The 20939-nt window shown below is 37.9% G+C and overlaps 2 protein-coding genes across 4 annotated transcripts; both read left to right on the forward strand.

The window, feature by feature from the left end:
- Positions 1-487: 487 nt before the first annotated feature.
- LOC137951449 (probable hexosyltransferase MUCI70) lies at positions 488-14848 on the forward strand. 3 transcript variants are annotated; one of them, XM_068798112.1, is made up of 9 exons: positions 488-603; positions 931-1034; positions 7373-7477; positions 8368-8584; positions 9057-9128; positions 9214-9407; positions 9946-10361; positions 13844-14028; positions 14114-14848. In XM_068798112.1, the coding sequence occupies exons 4-9, from the start codon at positions 8455-8457 to the stop codon at positions 14485-14487; spliced, it is 1371 nt and encodes a 456-aa protein (XP_068654213.1). In that variant the 5' UTR covers positions 488-603; positions 931-1034; positions 7373-7477; positions 8368-8454; the 3' UTR covers positions 14488-14848. The 3 variants fall into 3 exon arrangements, with proteins under 3 accessions (XP_068654213.1, XP_068654220.1, XP_068654228.1); XM_068798119.1 differs by having other exon boundaries at positions 8405-8584; XM_068798127.1 differs by having other exon boundaries at positions 8432-8584.
- A 3366-nt stretch (positions 14849-18214) lies between these two features.
- On the forward strand, positions 18215-20069 carry LOC137951468 (GDSL esterase/lipase At5g45950). Its single transcript, XM_068798139.1, has 5 exons — positions 18215-18626; positions 18728-18858; positions 18967-19200; positions 19498-19744; positions 19834-20069. Exons 1-5 carry the CDS (start codon positions 18230-18232, stop codon positions 20022-20024), a joined length of 1200 nt encoding a protein of 399 aa, XP_068654240.1. The 5' UTR covers positions 18215-18229; the 3' UTR covers positions 20025-20069.
- Positions 20070-20939: the final 870 nt, after the last annotated feature.

Genomic DNA, 20939 nt, shown 5'->3' on the forward strand with positions numbered 1-20939 from the left:
GATAGTGATGAATTTATCATTGGTGAATATCAACAAAGAAATATTCCAAGGGATTGTTCTTGATTTAGAGGTGTTTGGCGAGGTATTTTGTATTACATAGCCAAATGTACTTCGACTTGTTCATTGTTTTGATTCCCAATATGTAAGGTAGAAAAGTATAAAAGTAGGCAGGGGTGTTATAGAAATTTTAGATGAAAATTGCATAATCTTTTGCTATATTGACACTTTTGTGACTTTTTTTTTCTTATTTAACAAATAATATTGCCTATTTATGATTGTATTTGGTCTCATATCCCGAGATCTGTTACAGATGTTCTTGCTAAGCAAGAATTTTCTAACAATCCCTTATCGTTAGGGTCTTTGTTCACTCTTTTAATAAAACCACCTTTTATTAAAAAAATATCATTTTTTAGTTATTTATTAAGTTAGTAAAGTTACATGTGTATAAACTATTTAGAAGAATAAGTGATTTTCCGCCTGAGTATTTTCGGGCGATAGAGGTCGGAAAGCTGTCTGCTAGAAATTTATCGTTGTTCGTCGTTCCTCTGCTCTCGTTTTCCTCCAACGACCTCAAACGTCGTCTCTCTCATCAATACCGCGCTGGTGAGGGTTTCTCTCTTTCTCATTCTCTCATTTTCTTTTGATTTTCCTGGTCTCCCACTTTCGTCTCTTGATTTCTTTCTCGAATGTGATCCTCATTCCCAACTTTCTTCTCTGAATTGTCTTGTGTGCTTTTCTATTGAGGCTTCTCTCGGGAAGCTAAACGATAGAATCTCTATAAAAAGAATAATCAGTGCATATCGATCTGCATCATTCCAATTTAGCGACATACCTCTTTCGGCTAGTGTCATTAAGTCTTTTATAGTCTTTACTCATTGTGGTGCGGGATTTCTGTTGGGATCATAATTTTATTTATTTCTATGCTCCAAGGTTTGTGATGATTGGCATTTGGAGTTAATACGCTGACAAGAGAGAAACCTTCTCCACCAATTACAGTGGAAGTTAGATTTGACTGCAGTGGAATACTACGAGAGGTATTCCTCAGAATCTCGGACTTTGATAATTTCTAGTCCATGTGTATAAATAGTTTGGATCTTATATCACAAAAGCCTGTCAGAATACCCTGACTTGCATCATTTGAATACTACATTTTTACATTTCAAAATGATTAAGATGAGGTACTGTTTAGGTTTCTCTCTCTCTCACTCTCATTCTCTCTCATTAGGAAGTGTGAACAGCCCTATTAATCTCTAGCGTTCATGTCTGTGGTGTGACCCATCTCATTTATTCAGGGGTGGCAATTCTTCCCGATTCTCCATTTTAAACCATTCTACACATCTGTTTAAAAATGCATACAGAAAAAAAACTTTACCCATGTAAGGATGTACCTGTTTACCCCATATGCAGGTTATTAAATGGAACAAATATTATCTTGTACCCTATTATCCGATTACCTGAATAAATAGAGACAACTTTTTAAATTTAAGCTCCTTTTTAAGTATAAGAAAAAAGTGTCCCTCTTTTATAAGAGAGCTTATTTTAAAAATGTTTGGTTAAATATAACTTAATAATATATTAAGTAAATACTTTTATATATTCACATAGTATTTTGATATTATTTATTAGTTTTTTAGAATTTTATCATTATTTAATATATTATATTATATAGACTCGTTCCATCTGTTACTCGTTTGTTATAGGTTTTGGATAATCAAAATGGGTAATAGAACCTTACTCCTTCCACCTGTTACCTGATGCAATTTTTAGATATATTGGTGTTCTTAGTAACATAAAATTCTAACTAGTGTTCTCGAGGTAGCATCACAGCTTAGAGCCAACTGGATCAGTTTCTAGATGGCCTTTCTTTTTTCTGTTTTTTTTTTTTTTTTTCAATGGAATTGGATCTTGCCATCTCTTGTTAAGCACAAAAGCCTAGTCGATTTGTTTGGGTAAAAAACAGGTGACCACATTCAACAATATATGCTCAATTTGTATGCGGAAATTTTAATTTTTATTGGTAATTTTTTGGGAATTTCTAAGAGTTTAAGGCCCATTTTATACCTGTCCTTGGACATCTGTATACCTGGGAAAAGCTGCATACATGTTTCTAGATTAAATTTCTAGGGAAGCTACATTTTCAAATTTTATTACTGCCATTTTTTAAGAAAAAGCAAAGATACTAAAAGTACCATCCAATTTATTTCAAAAAGCCTAGGATGCTCCTGTCCCTTACTGAGAGAAGAGAGGAAGAGGGGGGATTGGGTAAAAAAACAGGGTGACCACATTCAACAATATATGCTCAATTTGTATGTGGAAATTTTAGTTTTTATTGGTAATTTTTTGGGAATTTCTAAGAGTTTAAGGCCCATTTTATACCTGTCCTTGGACACCTGTATACCTGGGAAAAGCTGCATACATGTTTCTAGATTATGGAGTTTCTAGGGAAGCTACATTTTCAAATTTTATTACTGCCGTTTTTTAAGAAAAAGCAAAGATACTAAAAGTACCATCCAATTTATTTCAAAATGCCTAGGATGTTCCTGTCCCTTACTGAGAGAAGAGAGGAAGAGGGGGGAGAGCCTCTGCCACCATCCTGTCTCTAGTACCTACTTATACACCTGTTGTTTTTTGAGAATGACTTATATACACCTATATATATATATAAACTAGACATAGAAATGAAATTATAGAGAAAAACTTGGAGAGAACAAATTAGTACTGTTATAGTTATTGGATTAATACATTGATATTAGGGATGTTGTTCAGTTCAAAGAATATTTACGTACTATCCATTATTAATTATATGTACAAAACTTTTAGTGTGTATGTGTGAACGTCACTAGGCCCTGATCTTACAAATTATAGATTGGGGGTTTCTGCATGTTAACAGAGATTGCCGCTTTTCTGCCCCTTCACATTATATATTATCAGACTGGGGCTGGGTGTATGTTAGGTCCATTTGTCTCTATGTAGACCATGGTTGCACGTCTTAGTGAGTTGACACTGCCTTTCACGAGTCATCTTGGATTTTTTTTTTTTTTTTTTTGTATTTATTTATTTTTTTGTATTTATTTATTTGTTTTTGAAGAAGAAGAGAATTTCATTCATAGAGAAGAATACACAAAAATACAAAATAGGATTCTGGGGGTCCCATAACGTGATAAATGGTTTGGCTTGCCTGATATCTTGGCCAAGGTGACTTATATTGCTCAAGTCATCACAAACTTTGGGCTGCACAAGAGGAGGTCAGGTACTGGGTCGGGCAACCTTTATATATGTACAGTAGTCTGACATTTCAAAAAATTGTATACAAAAGAATGTGGTGGTCCCAATGTATGGCTAGGTAATTACACTAAAGTCCATCAATAATAAAATATTGATTTGGCCTCATATATTCTATTCCTGCATCCAAAACTTCTCTCTTGGCTAAAATCATATCTTTGCCCATCCAAAAGGTGGGGAAATTGTTCTGGAGAATTCCTGGTGCTGCAATGTGTTTGGGGCTTTGGCTTGAAAGAAGTGAAAAGAAAGTTTTCTAGTAAAGCTTCTTCTTTATGTATATCACGGTTCCACATCTTGGCAAGTCATGTGTTGTTGGAGGCATCTTGGATTTTGGGGATCTGGGAATGAGATAAACGGTTTTGCTTGTGAAGAGGAAACTAGGTACTGGGAGGACTAGATACTGAGTCAGGCAACATTGATATGTATCCACTAGGATGACTTTTTAAAAAAAAATATACACATGAAAATGGTCCAAACCTGTGGCTAAGTAATTTGCCTTAAGCACATTAATTATAAAATATAGATTTTTTCTCATGTATTCTACTCTTGCATCCCCCACTTCTCTGTGGGCTAAAAGCATATCTTTTCCCACCCCAAAGATGAGGAATTTGTTGTCCAAAATGACTGTTGAAGCAATTCCTTGGGAGCTTTGGCTAGAAAGAAGTGAATTTTTTTTTTCCAACAAAGTTGCTTCTCTTGGAGGAGTCTTTGACAGTCATTCGAGAGGATTGGTTTTCTGATGCTTGCTGCTGTTCTAGACCAGTCAAAGATAATTGTTACTTGGATGCCTCTTGTCCCGGCCATCTCAAGCTTAGCTTTCATTCAGAGAATTTGTCTTCTGTTGCTTGCTGCTGCTGTAGTCCGGTTGAAGATGACTGTTGGTTGGGTACTCCCTTGTCCTGGCCATCTCAAGCTTAACTTCGATAGCAATCCTAGTTTGCCAGGTATTGCTGGTGTCATTTGCGATTACAGGTATCTATCTTGTTGTCCTATTCTAGTCCTATTCCTATAGCAGGTCAGTGGAAGCCCTATTCAATCAGTAAAGAAAAACTGGAAAAATAGGAGTCCATAGGATACCGATAAAAGCAAAAGCAGAATTTCAACCAGTATTAACCAGAGAACTAAAACATTATTTGACAACAAGAGTGAATCTAGATCTAGATGGAGCAAGAGATCTATCTAGAATGATTGATGGATGGTGCAAGGAAATAATTTGGTTATAAGAGTTAATGGAAATTGGATAGCTGATGCAGCAAGAATGCTTTTAGGAGGAACCCTTTGGGAAGGCACATGATTTCTGGAATTAGTATAACAAAGGTGGGGAAGATTGAAGCCTCCATCTGTCCCTGCACTACCACTGCAGAGCAAGGGCAAGGGATGTTTGCTCCTTCTTCCTTGTTTTTGCCTTACTGCCTGTAGAGGGAGGAGGCCCCTGCTTTCCCCTTTTGACTCTCACTGGGAGAGGAGGGGCACCGTTGCTCTTTGTCTTTCCAACATTGAGAGGTAGGGAGGGAAGGAGCTGTGTCTGTGTATATATGTATCTAAATGCAGAATATCTGTATTTATGTATTATATATCTATATGTATGTATCAATCTATGTATATAATAGGCTGTATTCCGTGTAGCTAGTCTGAGGCTCTCCTTGAACATCTCTTCTATTTGTAGCTTAAGAATGTCATGCCAGTCCCCACAATTTCCCAAAATATTCTAGGCATAGTACCAAAACCTTCTCCACATATTCTCTAAAATATAACCAAAAAATGTAGTACCAAAACTACCCTACACCCCTCCCTTAAGTGGTGCCAAATTACTACCCTAATATGATTTCATAAATGCCAAATTACTACCCTAATATGATTTCATAAATGCCAAAGCTACTCCTTTAACACTTAATTCTGAATGAGTATCTTAGACAATAATTTAAGTACAAAAAGCCTATCATTACTCCCCTCCTTCAAGACACCTTGTCCTCAAGGTTCAGCTACTGTAGTTGTGTCTTGACTTGTGTCATCCTTCTTCCCATGGTCTAACATTTTTATAGATGTTTGCACCCAATCAAGGATCTAACTGCGAACTAGTCATAGCGCACAAGTAGTCACTGGCATCTCCTGTGACAATTAAGATACACTGTTGTGCATGAGTACCCCCAAGGTAGTGCTTCCATTTCTTGATAAAGATATCAGCTATACAATTTGTTCATTTGCAGGTCAGTGGAACTCCACCTTCAACATGACGACAAAGCATCCCATTTGTGCTTTCTTGTCTTCCATGACCTGGCAAGACTTTGAAATTTGTTTTACTTCTTAATCTGAATTGGTGGGATCCTTTTCATTCATGAGCTTCAAGAAATTGAGCTTAGCTAACCTTGGCTGCTGAATCTTCTTAGGCGCAGGCTTTGTGAAACGAGTTCAGCATCTTTGTCTTCTGGTTGGCTTTCATGTACTTGTAGCTTGACCAGATGCATTTTCTCCCATTTTGGTTCGATATGACACTCTTCAGGCTCAACTTTAGCCTCATGGTGACCGTAAGCCGCTGCTTTTGCATCATTCTGATTCAGCTTGTTATCTTTTGCCTTAACTTGGCATAGGTCTCTCAAGTTGGCCAAAATCATGTTGAACTTCCTTTGGTTGAGCTCTAGCTTGTTTAGTTGGGTCCAAGAGAGTTTTAGTGGTCGCTGAGAGTTATTGGGTTGTAAGTTTGACTTTCATTAAATTAGCTTCAACCTGGTCAGCTTGTTCATTGAAGCCTTGCATGCGAGAGGTGAAGCGATCCATCGAATTGTTAATGGCCTGATTAGCTTCTTCCTCTCCATCTAATCGCATGTTGTAAGAGCCTTAGTTCTTCTAGCAATTTATATGATCTATCTCTTCACTTCATATTAAAATACTTGTCATATGACTCACAAATCTGAGACAAATTACTCTGTTGAGACAAAATAGAAGCCTAGGTTGTTCTCATCTCCTTTGCTGTTCCACAACTCAAAATCTGGTCACTAAACCATGACTCCATATTGTTTGCCAACCAAGTCATAACTTGATTGTCTCTGCTTCCCAATCCTCGATAATTGGTTAGGGGATCATCTCTTATGTGTTTAGCCATTCTTCTAGCCTTCAGAAACATAAGAACAGACCTTGACCAATTCACATAGTTTGACTCAATTCCTTTTAAACTCTCAGTTGTCTTTTGGACAGCAACCTGTGTGCTGGATTCAACTATCTGATTTCCTCTAAAAGATCCTAATTCAATGCAAATAGGTGTCTAACTACACAAAGGATCACTTTCCCCAATTCATTTTACCTTGCATAGGCACATGGGCCCTTCAATTAAAGGAATTAGGGCACAATTTCACTCAAAGTACCCAACCAGCAATGGACAGCAGTTGCACTTTGTAATTGAGATAGAAACTTGAGTAAACAGCAACTTAATTGCATAAAGAATGGATGACCCAGGTAATTGAGAGGATGACACAAGCCTTGGTAGGTTCTGCAGTCAGTAATGAAGCTAGGGCTTCAAGTAGGGTCCCTTAAAGGGCTTCAAATCATGGTAGTTACTCAGTTGAGAGTAAAGGCCATCAACCAATTGGTTAAGGCAGGAAGAAAAGAGGAAAAATTGAGTTTCATCCTACCAGTCCAGAAATTTTTGGAAGTAACCTACAATAGGTTTGCTGAATGGAGAGGAAGAAGCCAAAAACTGAAGAAGATATGCCTAAGATCGCCTTCATTGCTCTGATACCATGTAAAGAAGGATATTTGACAGAGGAAGAGAAGGCAAAAAGTTAAGAGAAGAGGAAAGGGAGAAGCAGCCTTGGCTGCATTAGATTTTTTGCAGAAAAGCACAAATTCCCTCTCTTTATTAAACCCTATAAGTGATAATTACATGAAGGACAAAAATGCCCTTAATTACAAAAAATCTTATAGCTCACAAAATACAACTCTGATTTTAATGAAACTTGAAACATCAGAGTTTAATGTAATTATCTAACTAACAGACACATGTTAAGATAAATCAGAACATAGTAAATGATCAAAATGCCCTTGGACTGTTATTCTAACACATCCTTATTTCTGATCTTTGATCTTTTGTGGGTAGATTGGTAAATAAAGCTAGCAATGGAGCTCGATCCTTTGTGATCTCTTTTACTGAGGGTGGGGTCAAGAAAAGCAGACTGAAAAGCCCAACATCAGCAAAGTAAAGGTAAAAAAGTTATTACATGGAAGCAGCCAACATGGTTTCTGAATGTGCTTAATTTGTTGACATGGCAACTTTTTAGCTCCAAATTTACTGTGTTGTTCCAGAAGTACTTTGCAGATCATGATTTGGGGTGGGCATGGGCTGGATTTGACATGATTAAAAAGGAACCTTAGGTGTTAAAACAATAAATATAATTTTTATGTGTACATGTGACCAACTAGAGAAAATTATTAAATGAAAATATTAGCTTGAATTCTGGTGACAAAATATAAGTATTTATCTGATCTAAGTTCTTATCTTGGTAGTTGTCAAGATAGAAGGATAGAGAAGAGACATTATAAAGTTTTCCTCAAATGAGGTAGAGAAATATTATTAAAAAGTTATGCTTAGATATGTTTACTTTTATGTTATTGGACTAGCGAAATGCAAATAAGAAATTTTCTATAAATAATTTTTTTCTTTTGTTAAAATAGATTTTACTAGAAAGGTGACTTTTGTAATTACGGGTTTTAATGAAAAGTTTCTTGTGTAATAAAATGCTATTTTCAATCATACAAATAATGTGGATAACATAGTTGTAACACAGTAATTATCTGTTGAAGGAGTCTTACAGTTAGGTCACTTCTTCTCCATCTTATTTTTGTTATCGCTTATAAAAGGCATGTACCCTGTAGTGTTTAGTTTGGATTTGGATCTAGGCGTTTAACCCAAACCTGACCCAATTATTGATCAGGTGAGCACACCTGACCCATAACCAACTCAAATTTGAGCTTGATTTGGTTTTGATTCAGGTTCTCGGATTAGGTCAAAGTTCCCCTTGCCTAATTATGATTTTGCATTTTTTAAGTGTGAATGTGAGGAAGGACTGTTGTCTCTTGGTGTTGTTGTTCCAGGATGCACATAGATTTGTTCTATTTTCTGTGGACGCAGACATTGAAGATGGACTGTTGTCTTCAGGAAGGATCTCTCCAGAAATTGCAATGAAGATCATTTGGAAACGAGGTTTTATACGGTTGGTTCTCGTGGCAGGCATCTTGTGGATGCTGCTTATCCTGGCTGCATTATTATTTCAAGTATGGACATGTCAATCTTCTGTTACTTTCATTTCAGGTAACTTTTGCAAATGTTCATCCATTATTTGATGTTTTGGATTGATTGTTATTTTTAAGGGAGATTTCTATGAACACTTCAAATCCAGCTATTAACATCCTGTCTCAATAACATATTTCTCAAAACTTCTCAATCACAATGTGTTTACCTTTTCCTGCTTTCTGCATGATCTTATCGGCCTTGTCAACAAAGCTGTCCGTTGCTTTGGTCACATCAGTAACTATTGACAACCTGCCATTTGCCCAGTTCTCCTTTTATTTCTTTTATTTGGGGTGGAAATGCATTCTAAATTTGATGTAACAACTCTTCTTCTTGTTGGAAGACAGCATCTCATAAGATCACTGAGCAGTTTACCTTCTGCATCTTCAAATATATGCTTGTGATATTAACAAATTCATGTTTTTCGTTCACTTTATGAGTTTATATGTAGGTTCAGCTGTCTAACTTTCTCTTGCTGCAATTACATTTGCAGGTATTTGTCAAAAAGACAGTAAAGTATTTATTGTGTTGGATACTATGGGACTGGTTCCAAATCAACAACACCGTAAGACTGAGCTCAGGCTGGCTCTATGATATTATTGTCTTTCCTCTTGATATTTCTGATATAACGAGATTACTTTGGTTAACAGGTTGTCCGATTCCTGTTTTGGATGACCCAGATGCCGTGGTCATTCCAGAAGGCAGAACATCTGACATGAACCCTGAAAATTTGTCATACATTACTGTTGATGACAGTGTGGAAGCTGGCAGTCGGCCTCTATTTGGAGGACACCAGACCTGGGCACAAAGAGAAGATAGTTTTAGACTGAACTCAACAATGAAGGTACATGAATACGAGATTAAAAGCCCTATTTTTTAAATTACATACTAAATAAAAACAAAAAAGCTGTATGCTGCTTTTGGTTTGAATTTGCTGTTTTCTGTTGGAGTCCTTCGGAGAGGACTTGTATGGGATATGTTCTCCCTGCGGATGTTTATCACCTGGATTCTGTTAAGGTGGCATATGTATGGAAGTAATCTGAACTGACACAATAAAGCATTTATCAAACTTCTGACAGTTTTGTCTTACATCGTTCACTACAAGTTCACTGCTGTCTGCCTAGCATATCTAATTTATGAGCTTTTTCAACCATGACCACTCCCTCCATGTAATGAAGAGTTTTTGTGGATGTTGTGTGGTAATGCACATGCTGCACTTGTCATCGGAATGTCATTCCATTTGGTTAGGTCCTTTTGAGAGGACTTCACTGATTGTAGTTCGTTGAGGTCATGCTTTGGATTTCTATGTAACTGAAATGTGTCATTTGAAGCACCATGATATTAATTTCACCTACTTATGTTCGAGAAGAGATGGCTGCCAGGTTCACTGTGGTCTTATGAAAAATGGAGGAGCTGACATGGATCCTGTGGACATGAAGTATGTTAAAAGGTGCAAATTTGTGGTTGCTTCTGGCATTTTTGATGGTTATGATACACCCCATCAACCTGCAAACATAAGTCTTCGCTCCCGAAAGCTTTTCTGCTTTCTCATGGTGGTGGATGAGAAATCTCTTCAATTCGTTAGAAACAATGTAACTGTGAAAGAAGATAGTAAAGGTGGAAAATGGGTTGGTATTTGGCGTCTCGTGTTATTGCACAATCCACCATATGATGAGCCAAGAAGGAACGGGAAGGTCCCAAAGATATTAACCCACAGGCTTTTTCCTGCAGCACAATATAGCATCTGGATTGATGGAAAAATGGAGCTCATTGTAGATCCATTATTAATTCTTGAAAGGTATGTTCTGATGTGTCTGATCTTTTTCAGCGTTTTTAATACCTTAGCAGCACTTTGGCTTGTTCTGCACTTGAGAATAATTTATTATTCTTCATTTATGGATGTGGTAATTATCAATTCATGAATTAAAACCAATTATATTTTGCATACACTTCTTTCTTCTATTTTCAATTCTTGATGTTTGGTAACAATGATTGAATTGCATGTATATATCATGGGCTTTGGTTTCTACTATGTTACAATTCAATTTGGGACAAAAAAATAAAAAAGGCTAAGATGATTATGCACTCAATTTCATATAAGTTGCACAAAATTTCTTTTATAGTCACTTGAGTCAAATCATTTGTATTTTAGTTCTTCATCTTGTACATTTTTTTCTATCCCATCTCGAGATTATGCACTCAGTTCCAAAAATGTTGCACAAAATTTCTTTTTAGCCACTAGAATCAAATCATTGTTTGTATTTTGGTTCTTCATCTCCTATTTCGTTTATATCCCATCTTTGTTCATGCTTTATGTCATTTCAGCTTCTTCTTTTTTACGTTAAATGGTAAAATAGTAATGTTGCTATTTTTTTATTTTTTTTGAGAAAGGGATTTTTTCATTAAAGGGCCTGAAGGCCAAGACAGGAGAGTAGGGATTGCTAACCATGAGGGATTGGAGAGATACCCCTTTTCTAGCAAGGGAATCAGCCAAGAGTTGGCTGATCTCAATACATGAATTCAGTATATTACATTGGGAGCAAGGTCCATGGCTTCGAAGAAGGGTCTTAGCCTCCTTTAGCCACTAATCTATCTTTAAATCTTTCTTTAAAGAGCTTGAGGCCTTGCATGAGTGTTGATAACTCAATAAAAGTGGAGTCAGCTAGGCTTAGGGTCCAGCATAGGAGAGGAGCACGTTTCCAAAAACTCACTATGAAAACTCCTTCCAAGGCCTGCTGGTTTTGGATTTCCAAAGGAGTTACCATCAAAATTGAGCTTGATGGGGCCGTTCGGAGGAGGGAGTCATTGTTGGATTCTGGTGGGTTTTGGGGCATATATGGTAGCAATCTAGGACCGATTCTCCTTTACATGCCCAGCTTTGAATTGATGGAACTGTTATGGTTTTGGGTTAAGTACTTGGCTTTCTGCTACCTACCAGGCCGGTCTTTTGGGTAGTATTGGCTAGGTGCTTAACATTTGGTATCAGAGCGAGCACCCACTTCGCGAGTTCGAATCTCGGAGGGGGCAACCTAGTGGAATGGGCGACCTCGCGGAGGGGGTGACCTAGCGGTGTCGCTAGAGTGGGCCGCCATGGTCGTCGGCTCGTGAAGGTGGTATGTGATGTTATGGTCCTAGGTTAGGTACCTGGCTTTCCGCTACCTACCAGGCCGGTCTTTTGGGTAGTATTGGTTAGGTGCTTAACAGGAACTCCCTTAAAATGGAAAGATAATTAGCAATGGTTCTTTGAGTGTGTAAAAAAATAAGAGCTTGGGGAGGAGCTTCTTCTATGGACATGCCTTTTGTTGCTCTCAAGCTAGATCATCCAGGAGACGTGGGCAACACAGAGCTCTTATCATAATTTTCTTGAGCTTTGGGAAGGGTAAACCTAGCAATTGCGAGACCAAGCTCGCCAAATGTTCGGGATGCAGAAATTGATTCTGAAAAGGCTGTCTTTCTCTTGACTCGTGTATTTCATTCTCCTTATTTAATGCAATTTTCATTATTCTAAAAAATAATAGTAAATGTTAAAGTTGGGCAGCTTCCTCTTAAAATGATTAACCAAAGTTAAGATGCATGTTCCTAACTAATTAATGTAGGATCTTTTCAATCTTCAACCAATGTGAGATTATTCTCCCACTACAATTTCTCTCACTATCTGATAATTAGCCTGAAACGTGAACACTTGAACAGTTTCAGCAACTTGGACTTTTAACCTACCAGCCCTGCCCCTCATGCCCAGGCCTAAGCAAGAAGATGGCCCAAGACAGAGAGTCATGTACATGTGGGCCACAGAGAAGAAAACACATACCTCCAAATAGAGACATACAGCTCATGCTTGGACACTATATAAGTTGGGCCGGTTCCCTCTAAAATGACTTGCCAAATTTAGAGATCTCTTTCCAATTAATTAATAAAAGATCTTTTCAAGCTTAAACTAATGTGAGACTATTATCGTATGACAACATTTCTCTTCTCAAATGATTAGCCTGTGCTATGGAGCACTATGTGCAACCAGTTTTTAGCTTCTTGGTTTTCTGATGTCTTGCCCGTGTCAAAATCTAGGACATCTCCAGCCTATCAGCCAAGATGTCTTTGAGTGTAATATTACATAGTATTATTTTTATACAAAGGGTGAGACGTCTCACCCAAATGAAAATCCCACACATCATGCCTAATATGGGAAACAACCCTGTATACAGCTACAGAGTAATTGAGTTTTTACACACCAACAGGCTGAGCAGTTTTGCAAATTTCACATGGTGTTTAGTATAGAGACAGACGGCCTACACTTGCAGCTTTGTCAGGCTTGGCACCCACGTTCTGCCGGACTAGAGTCTTCAACATGTCCTCGATAAAAGTTGGTCTCTTCTGAGTTTTTTACTGCTCAGTGGCACATTTTTAGCATAGGGCCACTCATCTCATGTTATCATCAACCAGGACCAACAATTTGTGGAGTCCATCTGGCAGTATCTCGTATCTCTCAGTGCCATGTTGCTAAGGACAATAGACATTCCCATGGCAGTAGCCTACAATTTCAGTAGGATTACGGGACTATGCAACTTAAGTTCCTTTCACTTTGAGGGTTCAATTCCATTATGTGTAGGCCATCTTGTGGGAAGATTATGGATATTCCTTTGATTGATGTGCAAAGGACATAGCTACGGAAATAGAGGTATGCTTCCAAGATGGCATTACTACTATGACATTCTTGTTTGGTGAGACTACTGTTCTTGTTAACCAGATCTAAAAACTATTATAACTATTTTCTGTACACCAAAGAAGGTAACACTAGTAATTCATTCTTATTTAATTGATTAACTTTTTTTTATTGGGAAATAGTCCCACATAGGTTACTGTCAGGAAAAATCCTGTGGTTATTAGTTGGAAAAAGATGTCTAATGTTGGTTTATCAGTTCTGGATGAACCTGACCCAACTATAACATGGTATTAATGCGTCAGTCCTGAGACGGAGAAGAGAAGGAAAATAAGAAGAAGAAAAAGAACAGGACTGCAGCAGCCGTGGTGGTAACTTTATTTTTTTCTCTTCTAGTTCTTTTGGGATGAACATGGATCCAACTTTAATAATCACATTTTATCTTACAGTTTCAGTACTTTCATTGAATGACCATCAGTCTTTTACATCATCTTTCCATGCATTTGGGAGCATTAATTCCCTTTATAATGAATTTGACTCTGTGCTCTGTAAGTCACGTGTGAGGGAATGATTTTCTTTGAATTTTAATTTGAACAATAATCTCAAAACATCATCATAATCTGCAGATACCTGTGGCGTGGGAAGCACACATTTGCTATTGCTCGTCATAAACACCACCGGAGTATATTTGAAGAGGCTGATGCAATAAAGAGAAGGAAACGCTATGCACGTCCTCTAATTGATCTTCAAATGAAAATATATCTCTACGAGGGAATGGAACCTTGGAGTATAATGAAAAAGACGCCTAGTGGTAATGAAACAGAAACTCAAAACTTCCATATATCTCTTTGCTTGCTGCGACAATATTTTAAATTTGCACTGTATGATTGATGCAGATGTACCTGAGGGAGCAGTCATCATAAGGGAACATACAACTTTAAACAACTTGTTTAGTTGTCTGTGGTTTAATGAGGTCAACCTTTTAACACCAAGGGATCAGTTAAGTTTTGGGTATGTGGGCTACAGGTTGGGTGAGGCATTCAAGTTCTACATGTTTCCGAATTGTGAATACAACTCCTTGTTTATGTTACACAGACATACCAGGGAGCATTCTTCTGTTGTTGAGTGGGTAAAATCTTTGGATGAATTTAGAAAGAACAGTACTGGATTAAAAGAGAGCAGAGGGGGACTAGGCTTGTGGTCTCCATACCCTGGAAACCTGGATTCTGTCCAGATCCCAACTGTTAAAAGAACATCACCAGCAGGTTGAGGATGTGACCTTTTGCTCTTTTATTCTTGTTCCCTATGTTTGGAGTTCTCTCTTTTGCCAATTCACTAGCACAGAGATATGGCTCATTCACTTGGATTACAGCTGGAGACTCCTTTGAACACTTGGATTACAGTTGGATTACAGGCTTAGTCTGTGAAGTCTATCCAAGGATGCCTCAGTTTTCAAGCAAATTTATCAACCATTGATTAGCTTTTAGAGTTCAAATCCTTTCTCATGGTTCCTAAGCCCTTATAGAACATGCGATCGTGTCGTCTACTGGTTGCTGCATGATGTCAAGTGTAACAACAGTTTTATCCATGATTTGATTCTTGTGGGTTTATTTGGAACTTTTAAATCTCAACTCGGTAATTTGGTACTCAATGCTATAATGCCTGACAAATACATGGTGGTGAATGGGAAAAGAATTAGCCAAGACCAAAACACAGTAGTGAAGTTGTCACTAAGTACTAGAAAGCAAATATAGGAATGGAAGCAGAAACTTCTGAATTGTTTTCAAGAAACTTTCATTAGAAAACTACCATTCAAATGTATAAAAGAAAGACAACGTTACAAAGTGCTACCAAGAACACTAGCAGACAAGTTTTCATCACTTTTGGCATCACAAACCCACTAATCAGCAGATCCTACAACCTCCTTTATTGAAACCGATTCTACGTTTCCAGGCTCAAATGCAGAAGTTCAATATGCAGGGCAGCTTCGCAGCTATGGAAGATGGTTCCGGCTTCCCATTAGGTATGGAATATTGAAGCCTCCAGTGTCTAAACTCGCCATCATAATTATAAGGCTCGTAGCTAGGGGTGGCATCGAATCGGGCCGAGCCTGAACATGCCTATGTTTGAGTTAAGTTTGATTTAAATATTTTGAACTCGAATTCGAGCCGAACCCAACTTCGAAGATAAAATTTTAATCGAACTCAAGCCCAATAATTTTAATCTAGTTCGAGTTCCAACTTACATTTAAAATTTTGCACAAAATACATGTTAAATAAACTGTATATAAAATTGTGTATACATTTTACATAAAATTGGACATGATCTCTACCTAAAATTAGGCATAACCACTTTATATTAATCCTGCATAAAATTATCTATATAATCTGCATAAAATCTTTTGCCCAGATAAGTATTACTCGATTATTTATATATAAATTATTAAGTCAAATAAATATGAGTAAATATTATTTGTTATCTTATTATACAGTTACTTGATAATTCAATAAAGTGAAGGGTAATGTTTGTAAGTTTTAAGACTACATGCGTAAGTGGATGGTCTTTCTTTATATTCTAAAGGAGAATAACTTATTAAAATATTTACTTAAAATAATTTGGTTAGAAGAGGATACACCCATCGACGAAATTGTTGCCCAAGACGCAGGCGGAAGCTTTATGCTTTCCTATTTGAAGTTGGTCGGCTCGGAAAAGTCCCTTGTGGCCTATTTGAACGACAGAGTGAAGGTGTTGGATGTGTCTAACTCTGTATCGACGGAGATCGAGAGGTTTTGACAGATCTCGTAAGAGCGTCTGTTAGGGTTTGATTTCCTTCGTTTGTACCAAGAAACCTTGCTTCGCCTCTTTTCGCGTCTCCTGCTTCTCTTTTGAGTCACCGCTCCATGAGTTTTGCAAGGCCCGCGCCATCTGTCTGTAGACCGTTTGTGTCTTCGAATTCTTAAGGATCATGGAGGAAGAAATTAGAGAAGAATAAATCAGAGAGGAAGAAATTGGAGAGGAATAAATCTGACAAGAAGAAATAGGAAATGGATCATTTTTCGCTCGCTTGCGAGCGAAGTCGCTGCTATAGAATCCCGACATCTTGAATTCCCAATTCCAAAGAATGCAACCTAATGAAGTCGCTCAGGCCCTCGTTAAATTACTGAGCTGGCTCGCGAGCTTTTGAACTGAACCATGGTTCGCTCGAGCTTGGCTTGTTAACTTAAAAGAGCCCGATCTGAATCTTGAACTCGGTTTGACATCCAGATAAAACGAATCAAACCGAGCCGAGCTCAAGCCACTCGCGAACCGGCTCGGTTCGATGCCACCCCTACTTGTAGAATGAAGAGACAAGTTAAGAAATCCACCATCTCTGGAGAAAATTAGAGAAGAATAAATCAGAGAGGAAGAAATTGGAGAGGAATAAATCTGACAGGAAGAAATAGGAAGTCGCTGCTACAGAATCCCAACATCCCGAATTCCCAATTCCAAATAATGAAACCTGATGAAGTCGCTCAGGCCCTCGTTATGTTAATGAGCCAGCTTACGAGCTTTTGGACTGAACCATGGTTCGCTCGAGCTCTGCTCGTTAACTTAAACGAGTCCGATCTGGATCTCGAACTCGATTCGACATCCAGATAAAATCAATCAAACTGAACCGAGCTCGAGCCGTTCGCGAACCGGCTTAGTTAGATGCCACCCCTACTTGCAGCAAGAACAGACGAGTTAAGAAATCCACCATCTCAGGAGGAAAGAAAGGGGGAAATCAATCTCCCTAACTTGAGTTATCATAGTCTACTAAAGTATTCTTGATTACAATGATTCTTACATCCATTATATGCCTATATGTAGGCTAATGACTGGATAATTTAAATCCTAAATAAAATATCTAAATTTCCTTGATTATTCATAATTCAGTTAATCAATAGACTGTCTCTATTTTGATTAACATTATTTTTTTGTAAATTTTACGAGTAAATTAATTATAAAAAATATAAATTTAATAACTCTCTTGACACCCTTCCCATACTTTTTTATAGAGATGATCAAGAGGGCAAGGTCCCTCTCCTCCACATTTTTCCTAAACTATGGGGAGGGATCCCCACCCCACCCTCCCCTTCCATTTTTGTTTTTTATATATTAGAGGCTATTCATCCACCACAGGGAAGTTTAAGCATAATAAAGAGGAGGGTGGCAACGCTCTACCCTAATATGAGTTCTTTGTTTAAAAAGACCTAATCACCTCATTTAGTTCTGGTCAGATTTTCTCTCTTTTGGACATTGAAACAAGCAAAATATGTGAAATCTGTGTTTTTCCCCAGTTTGTAAGATCAAGTTCCATCAGTGCATGTCAAATAAATTATCGTCCGACACACCCAACTTTTCGCCTTCGATTTAATGCCTGAGCCGCTCTGTTTGAGCTTCGGCCTCCACCAGATCCCACTGGCTTCCTCAACTGTCCCCTACCTTCTTCTTCTCTCCGCTTTATGAACCAGAAACATATCAAGTTCTTTTCTTTTAAAAATAAAAGAAAGAAACCGGCTTTCGTGAGACAGGTCCAATCACAGAAACAAATTGTAATGGCTTTTTTACGGAAAAGTAGGTAGCTGCATTGTGATTTGTGGAAAATGAAAACAAAGTTCACTGGTCAGGGCCGACAATTTATGGATGTGGCCCCCTGAAATGATCTGTCACTACCTCACCGTCGTCCTTTCATTTTATGCGCTCGATTTGGATCATCTTTAGACTTTTCATTCTGTCGATTCCCGCCGTTTGAATTTACTCTGTGAAAGAAAAACTGATGAACTCTACGAACCTCGTGTCGTCGTTTTGAACTTGTACGGAGGAAAACAGAGAGGAAGCGAATCAGACATGTCAGAGTTCAGACTTTACTAGTTTATGACCAAAGCCAGAAAGAAAGAAAATCGAATTAAAGCGGCCCTGCCTGTAAATTTTTACGTGGGTGGGCAGGTAGATGTAGGCTGAACAGAAACCACAAATTATGATGATCTTAAATGCAATCTGGGTATAAGAGACCCAACGGGTCGCTGAGAATCGCACAACACATTACAGCGAGTAGATGCTTTGAAGGAGTGACTGGACTCCTACTGCTTAGCTTGTCTTCGACTGGTGTTTCTCTGGAGATGGAGAGCTGGAAGGTTGCGCTGATGTCGGTGGTGATTGTTATGCTACAGAACGCTCGAGCGTCGACTCTCAACGAAGTGAGAAACTTGGTGGTTAGAAACAACATCACATGCGTATTAGTTTTTGGAGATTCTACGGTGGATCCTGGCAATAACAATCGTCTCCCTACAACCTTCAAGAGCAATTTTCGTCCCTACGGCAAGAATTTCTTGGAAGGCAAACCCTCTGGAAGATTCACCAATGGCAGACTCCCCTCAGACCTCATTGGTATTTCTCTTTATTTCTGGCTCAGCTGGAAAATTCCAATCTCCTTGCGTTCCTTTTATAATATTAATTCTGACTGGGTTTTGTGATTTTGTCTCTTGCAGCCTCCGAGTTGGGAATTACTAAAGTAATCCCAGGTTTTCTGGGTCAAAACCTGACGAGAGAAGGACTCATAAATGGAGCAAGTTTTGCCTCGGCTGCTTCTGGTTACGACGATCTGACTGCCAACCTCTCAGTCTGTTTTCTTCACTATTTCACCATCTTTCCGCAACCTCACAGTCTATTTAACATTTATTGATAGAAGAAGAGTGAACTAATTTCATGTTTTGATTTTCTTTGCCAGACAGTGTTGCCGTTCTGGAAGCAGATAGAGTATCTTGCTCATTACAAAATTCATTTGAGAGAGTTCATGGGTGAGGAAAAAGCTTCCGAAATTGTATCAAACGCGGTGTTCTTAATCAGCGCAGGAACAAATGACTTCATACAGAACTACTTTGTGGAAGCAACTCGGGCGACGCAGTATAAAGTGGAAGAATATGTCGATTTCCTGATCACCCGCATGGCAGATTATGTCAAGGTGCCTCTTTCACTAACTCTAATTCACTCCTGTTTTTCTGCAACAGAAAAAATTTTATTCTCCCATTTTCATAAAGCATACAAGTCAGTGGAGTAAATGAAGCCAACTGTTTGATCCAACTTTCTCCTCAAACAGTAATGGCAAATCCCATAAGTTCGATACGGAACCCTGACCTGATTCATTCAGAAACAAGGCCCAACCACTCATTCATGAGCTTATAATGTACCCACGAATGCTCATATCAGAAGGCATTTGACTCTTTCTCTCTGCTCTGAACATTGGTTAAATGAGTTTCAGGAATTACACAGACATGGCGGAACGAGATTTGTGGTTGTTGGGATCCCACCATTGGGATGTCTTCCACTCGTCAGAACCGTAACCGGCGAGAGCAACTGTGCAGAACAGTACAACAATGTCGGAGTTCTGTTCAATACCAAATTAAGAGCAAAGCTTGCTGAGCTGCAGAAACTGTTACATGTCAAAGCCGCTTATGCAGACATCTACGGCTCCCTGCTCAACGCCATTAGGAGACCTCAGAAATATGGTAAGGAAAAGAAAAAGGGAACAACAGTTTTAGCACTGGTTTCATTAATGGTTGAAGAGAGACTGAAGCTGTTGAATCCGATTGTTTAGGTTTTGTGGAGACTTCCAAGGGATGTTGCGGGACTGGTTTGTTCGAATATGGCGAAACATGTCGAGATCAGAGTACCTGTGAAGATCCCAGCAAATATGCTTTTTGGGATGCAGTCCATCCAACTGAAAAAATGTATAATATTATAGCTAACGATGCTCTAAAAGCCATAGGTGTCCAAGTGTTCGCCTGACAACTCCCTTGTTTTCGTCTTTGTTTTCATCCGGTTTTCTCTTAATCTTGTATTGTCGTAGCAAAGTAATGACATGATAGACGACGTGTTCATCTAACTTCATCACTACACTGATGACATGACAACATATAAACAGTCAAAGCTTACGTGTCGTATTTGATTGTACACATGTGTAATAGACCGGTCAAAGTTGGATATTTTTCCTATTGTGAAATAGCCTCTACACATAAGAGGATCTATTGCATTCATGAGGTATTATAGAAAAATGGCATAATAAAGTTAGGGGAATTTATTTATATTACCCAATTTTTTTTATAAATATTAGCGCAAATACCCAACTTCTAAACTTGATATAAAAAATACCCGACTTTGATTAGTCAAAATTACTGGAGAGTTCTCCTTAATGAAAAGTAATGAACTCAGTTGTAGCCGAAGATTATGATATTGCTATATACAAAAGGGTTATGGTGTTAATGGACACATTCTTCGAGTCTCTGGTTTTGGCAAAAACTAAAAACTTATTTTGAGCATAATGACCTTCTAATGTGTTTGGATCGGAGAAAAATATAGAAATCATGTGATAAAAGCAATATTAGAAAGGGAATTTAGTGTACTAGCCATTTTTAAAAAAATAATAATAACACAAATAACTTATTTTTTAATTTAATATTATAAATACCCAATTTTGATCGGTCAACTATACATGTGTACCCAAAGAGTCTAACAACATGTCACCTACCACGTTATCAGGAATCTATGTCATCCTCCATCTAAGATGCCACATCATCCTACCATGTCATCGAATAAATATTTTTAAAATAAATAGTATTTCTAATTAAATATTTATATATTTTAAAAGATATTTATGATAATTAAATTATTTTCTTAATTATTATTTTTTAAAATAAATTTTTT

Source organism: Aristolochia californica, unplaced genomic scaffold, assembly GCF_029961685.1.
Source record: "Aristolochia californica isolate CCGP_79_NKW_82.1479 unplaced genomic scaffold, dmAriCali1.0.hap1 SCAF_1, whole genome shotgun sequence".
In the NCBI taxonomy this organism is placed as follows: Eukaryota; Viridiplantae; Streptophyta; class Magnoliopsida; order Piperales; family Aristolochiaceae; genus Aristolochia; species Aristolochia californica.

Bases quoted from the DNA above. Each gene is read 5' to 3' on its own strand.
- LOC137951449 (XM_068798112.1), top strand. From the start codon at position 8,455: ATGAAGATCATTTGGAAACGAGGTTTTATACGGTTGGTTCTCGTGGCA. The intron at 9,408-9,945 runs GTACATGAATAC...GATGGCTGCCAG, and splicing joins GACTGAACTCAACAATGAAG to GTTCACTGTGGTCTTATGAA. The intron at 10,362-13,843 runs GTATGTTCTGAT...CATAATCTGCAG, and splicing joins CCATTATTAATTCTTGAAAG to ATACCTGTGGCGTGGGAAGC.
- LOC137951468 (XM_068798139.1), top strand. From the start codon at position 18,230: ATGCAATCTGGGTATAAGAGACCCAACGGGTCGCTGAGAATCGCACAA. The intron at 18,627-18,727 runs GTATTTCTCTTT...TGTCTCTTGCAG, and splicing joins ACTCCCCTCAGACCTCATTG to CCTCCGAGTTGGGAATTACT. The intron at 18,859-18,966 runs GTCTGTTTTCTT...TTTCTTTGCCAG, and splicing joins ATCTGACTGCCAACCTCTCA to ACAGTGTTGCCGTTCTGGAA.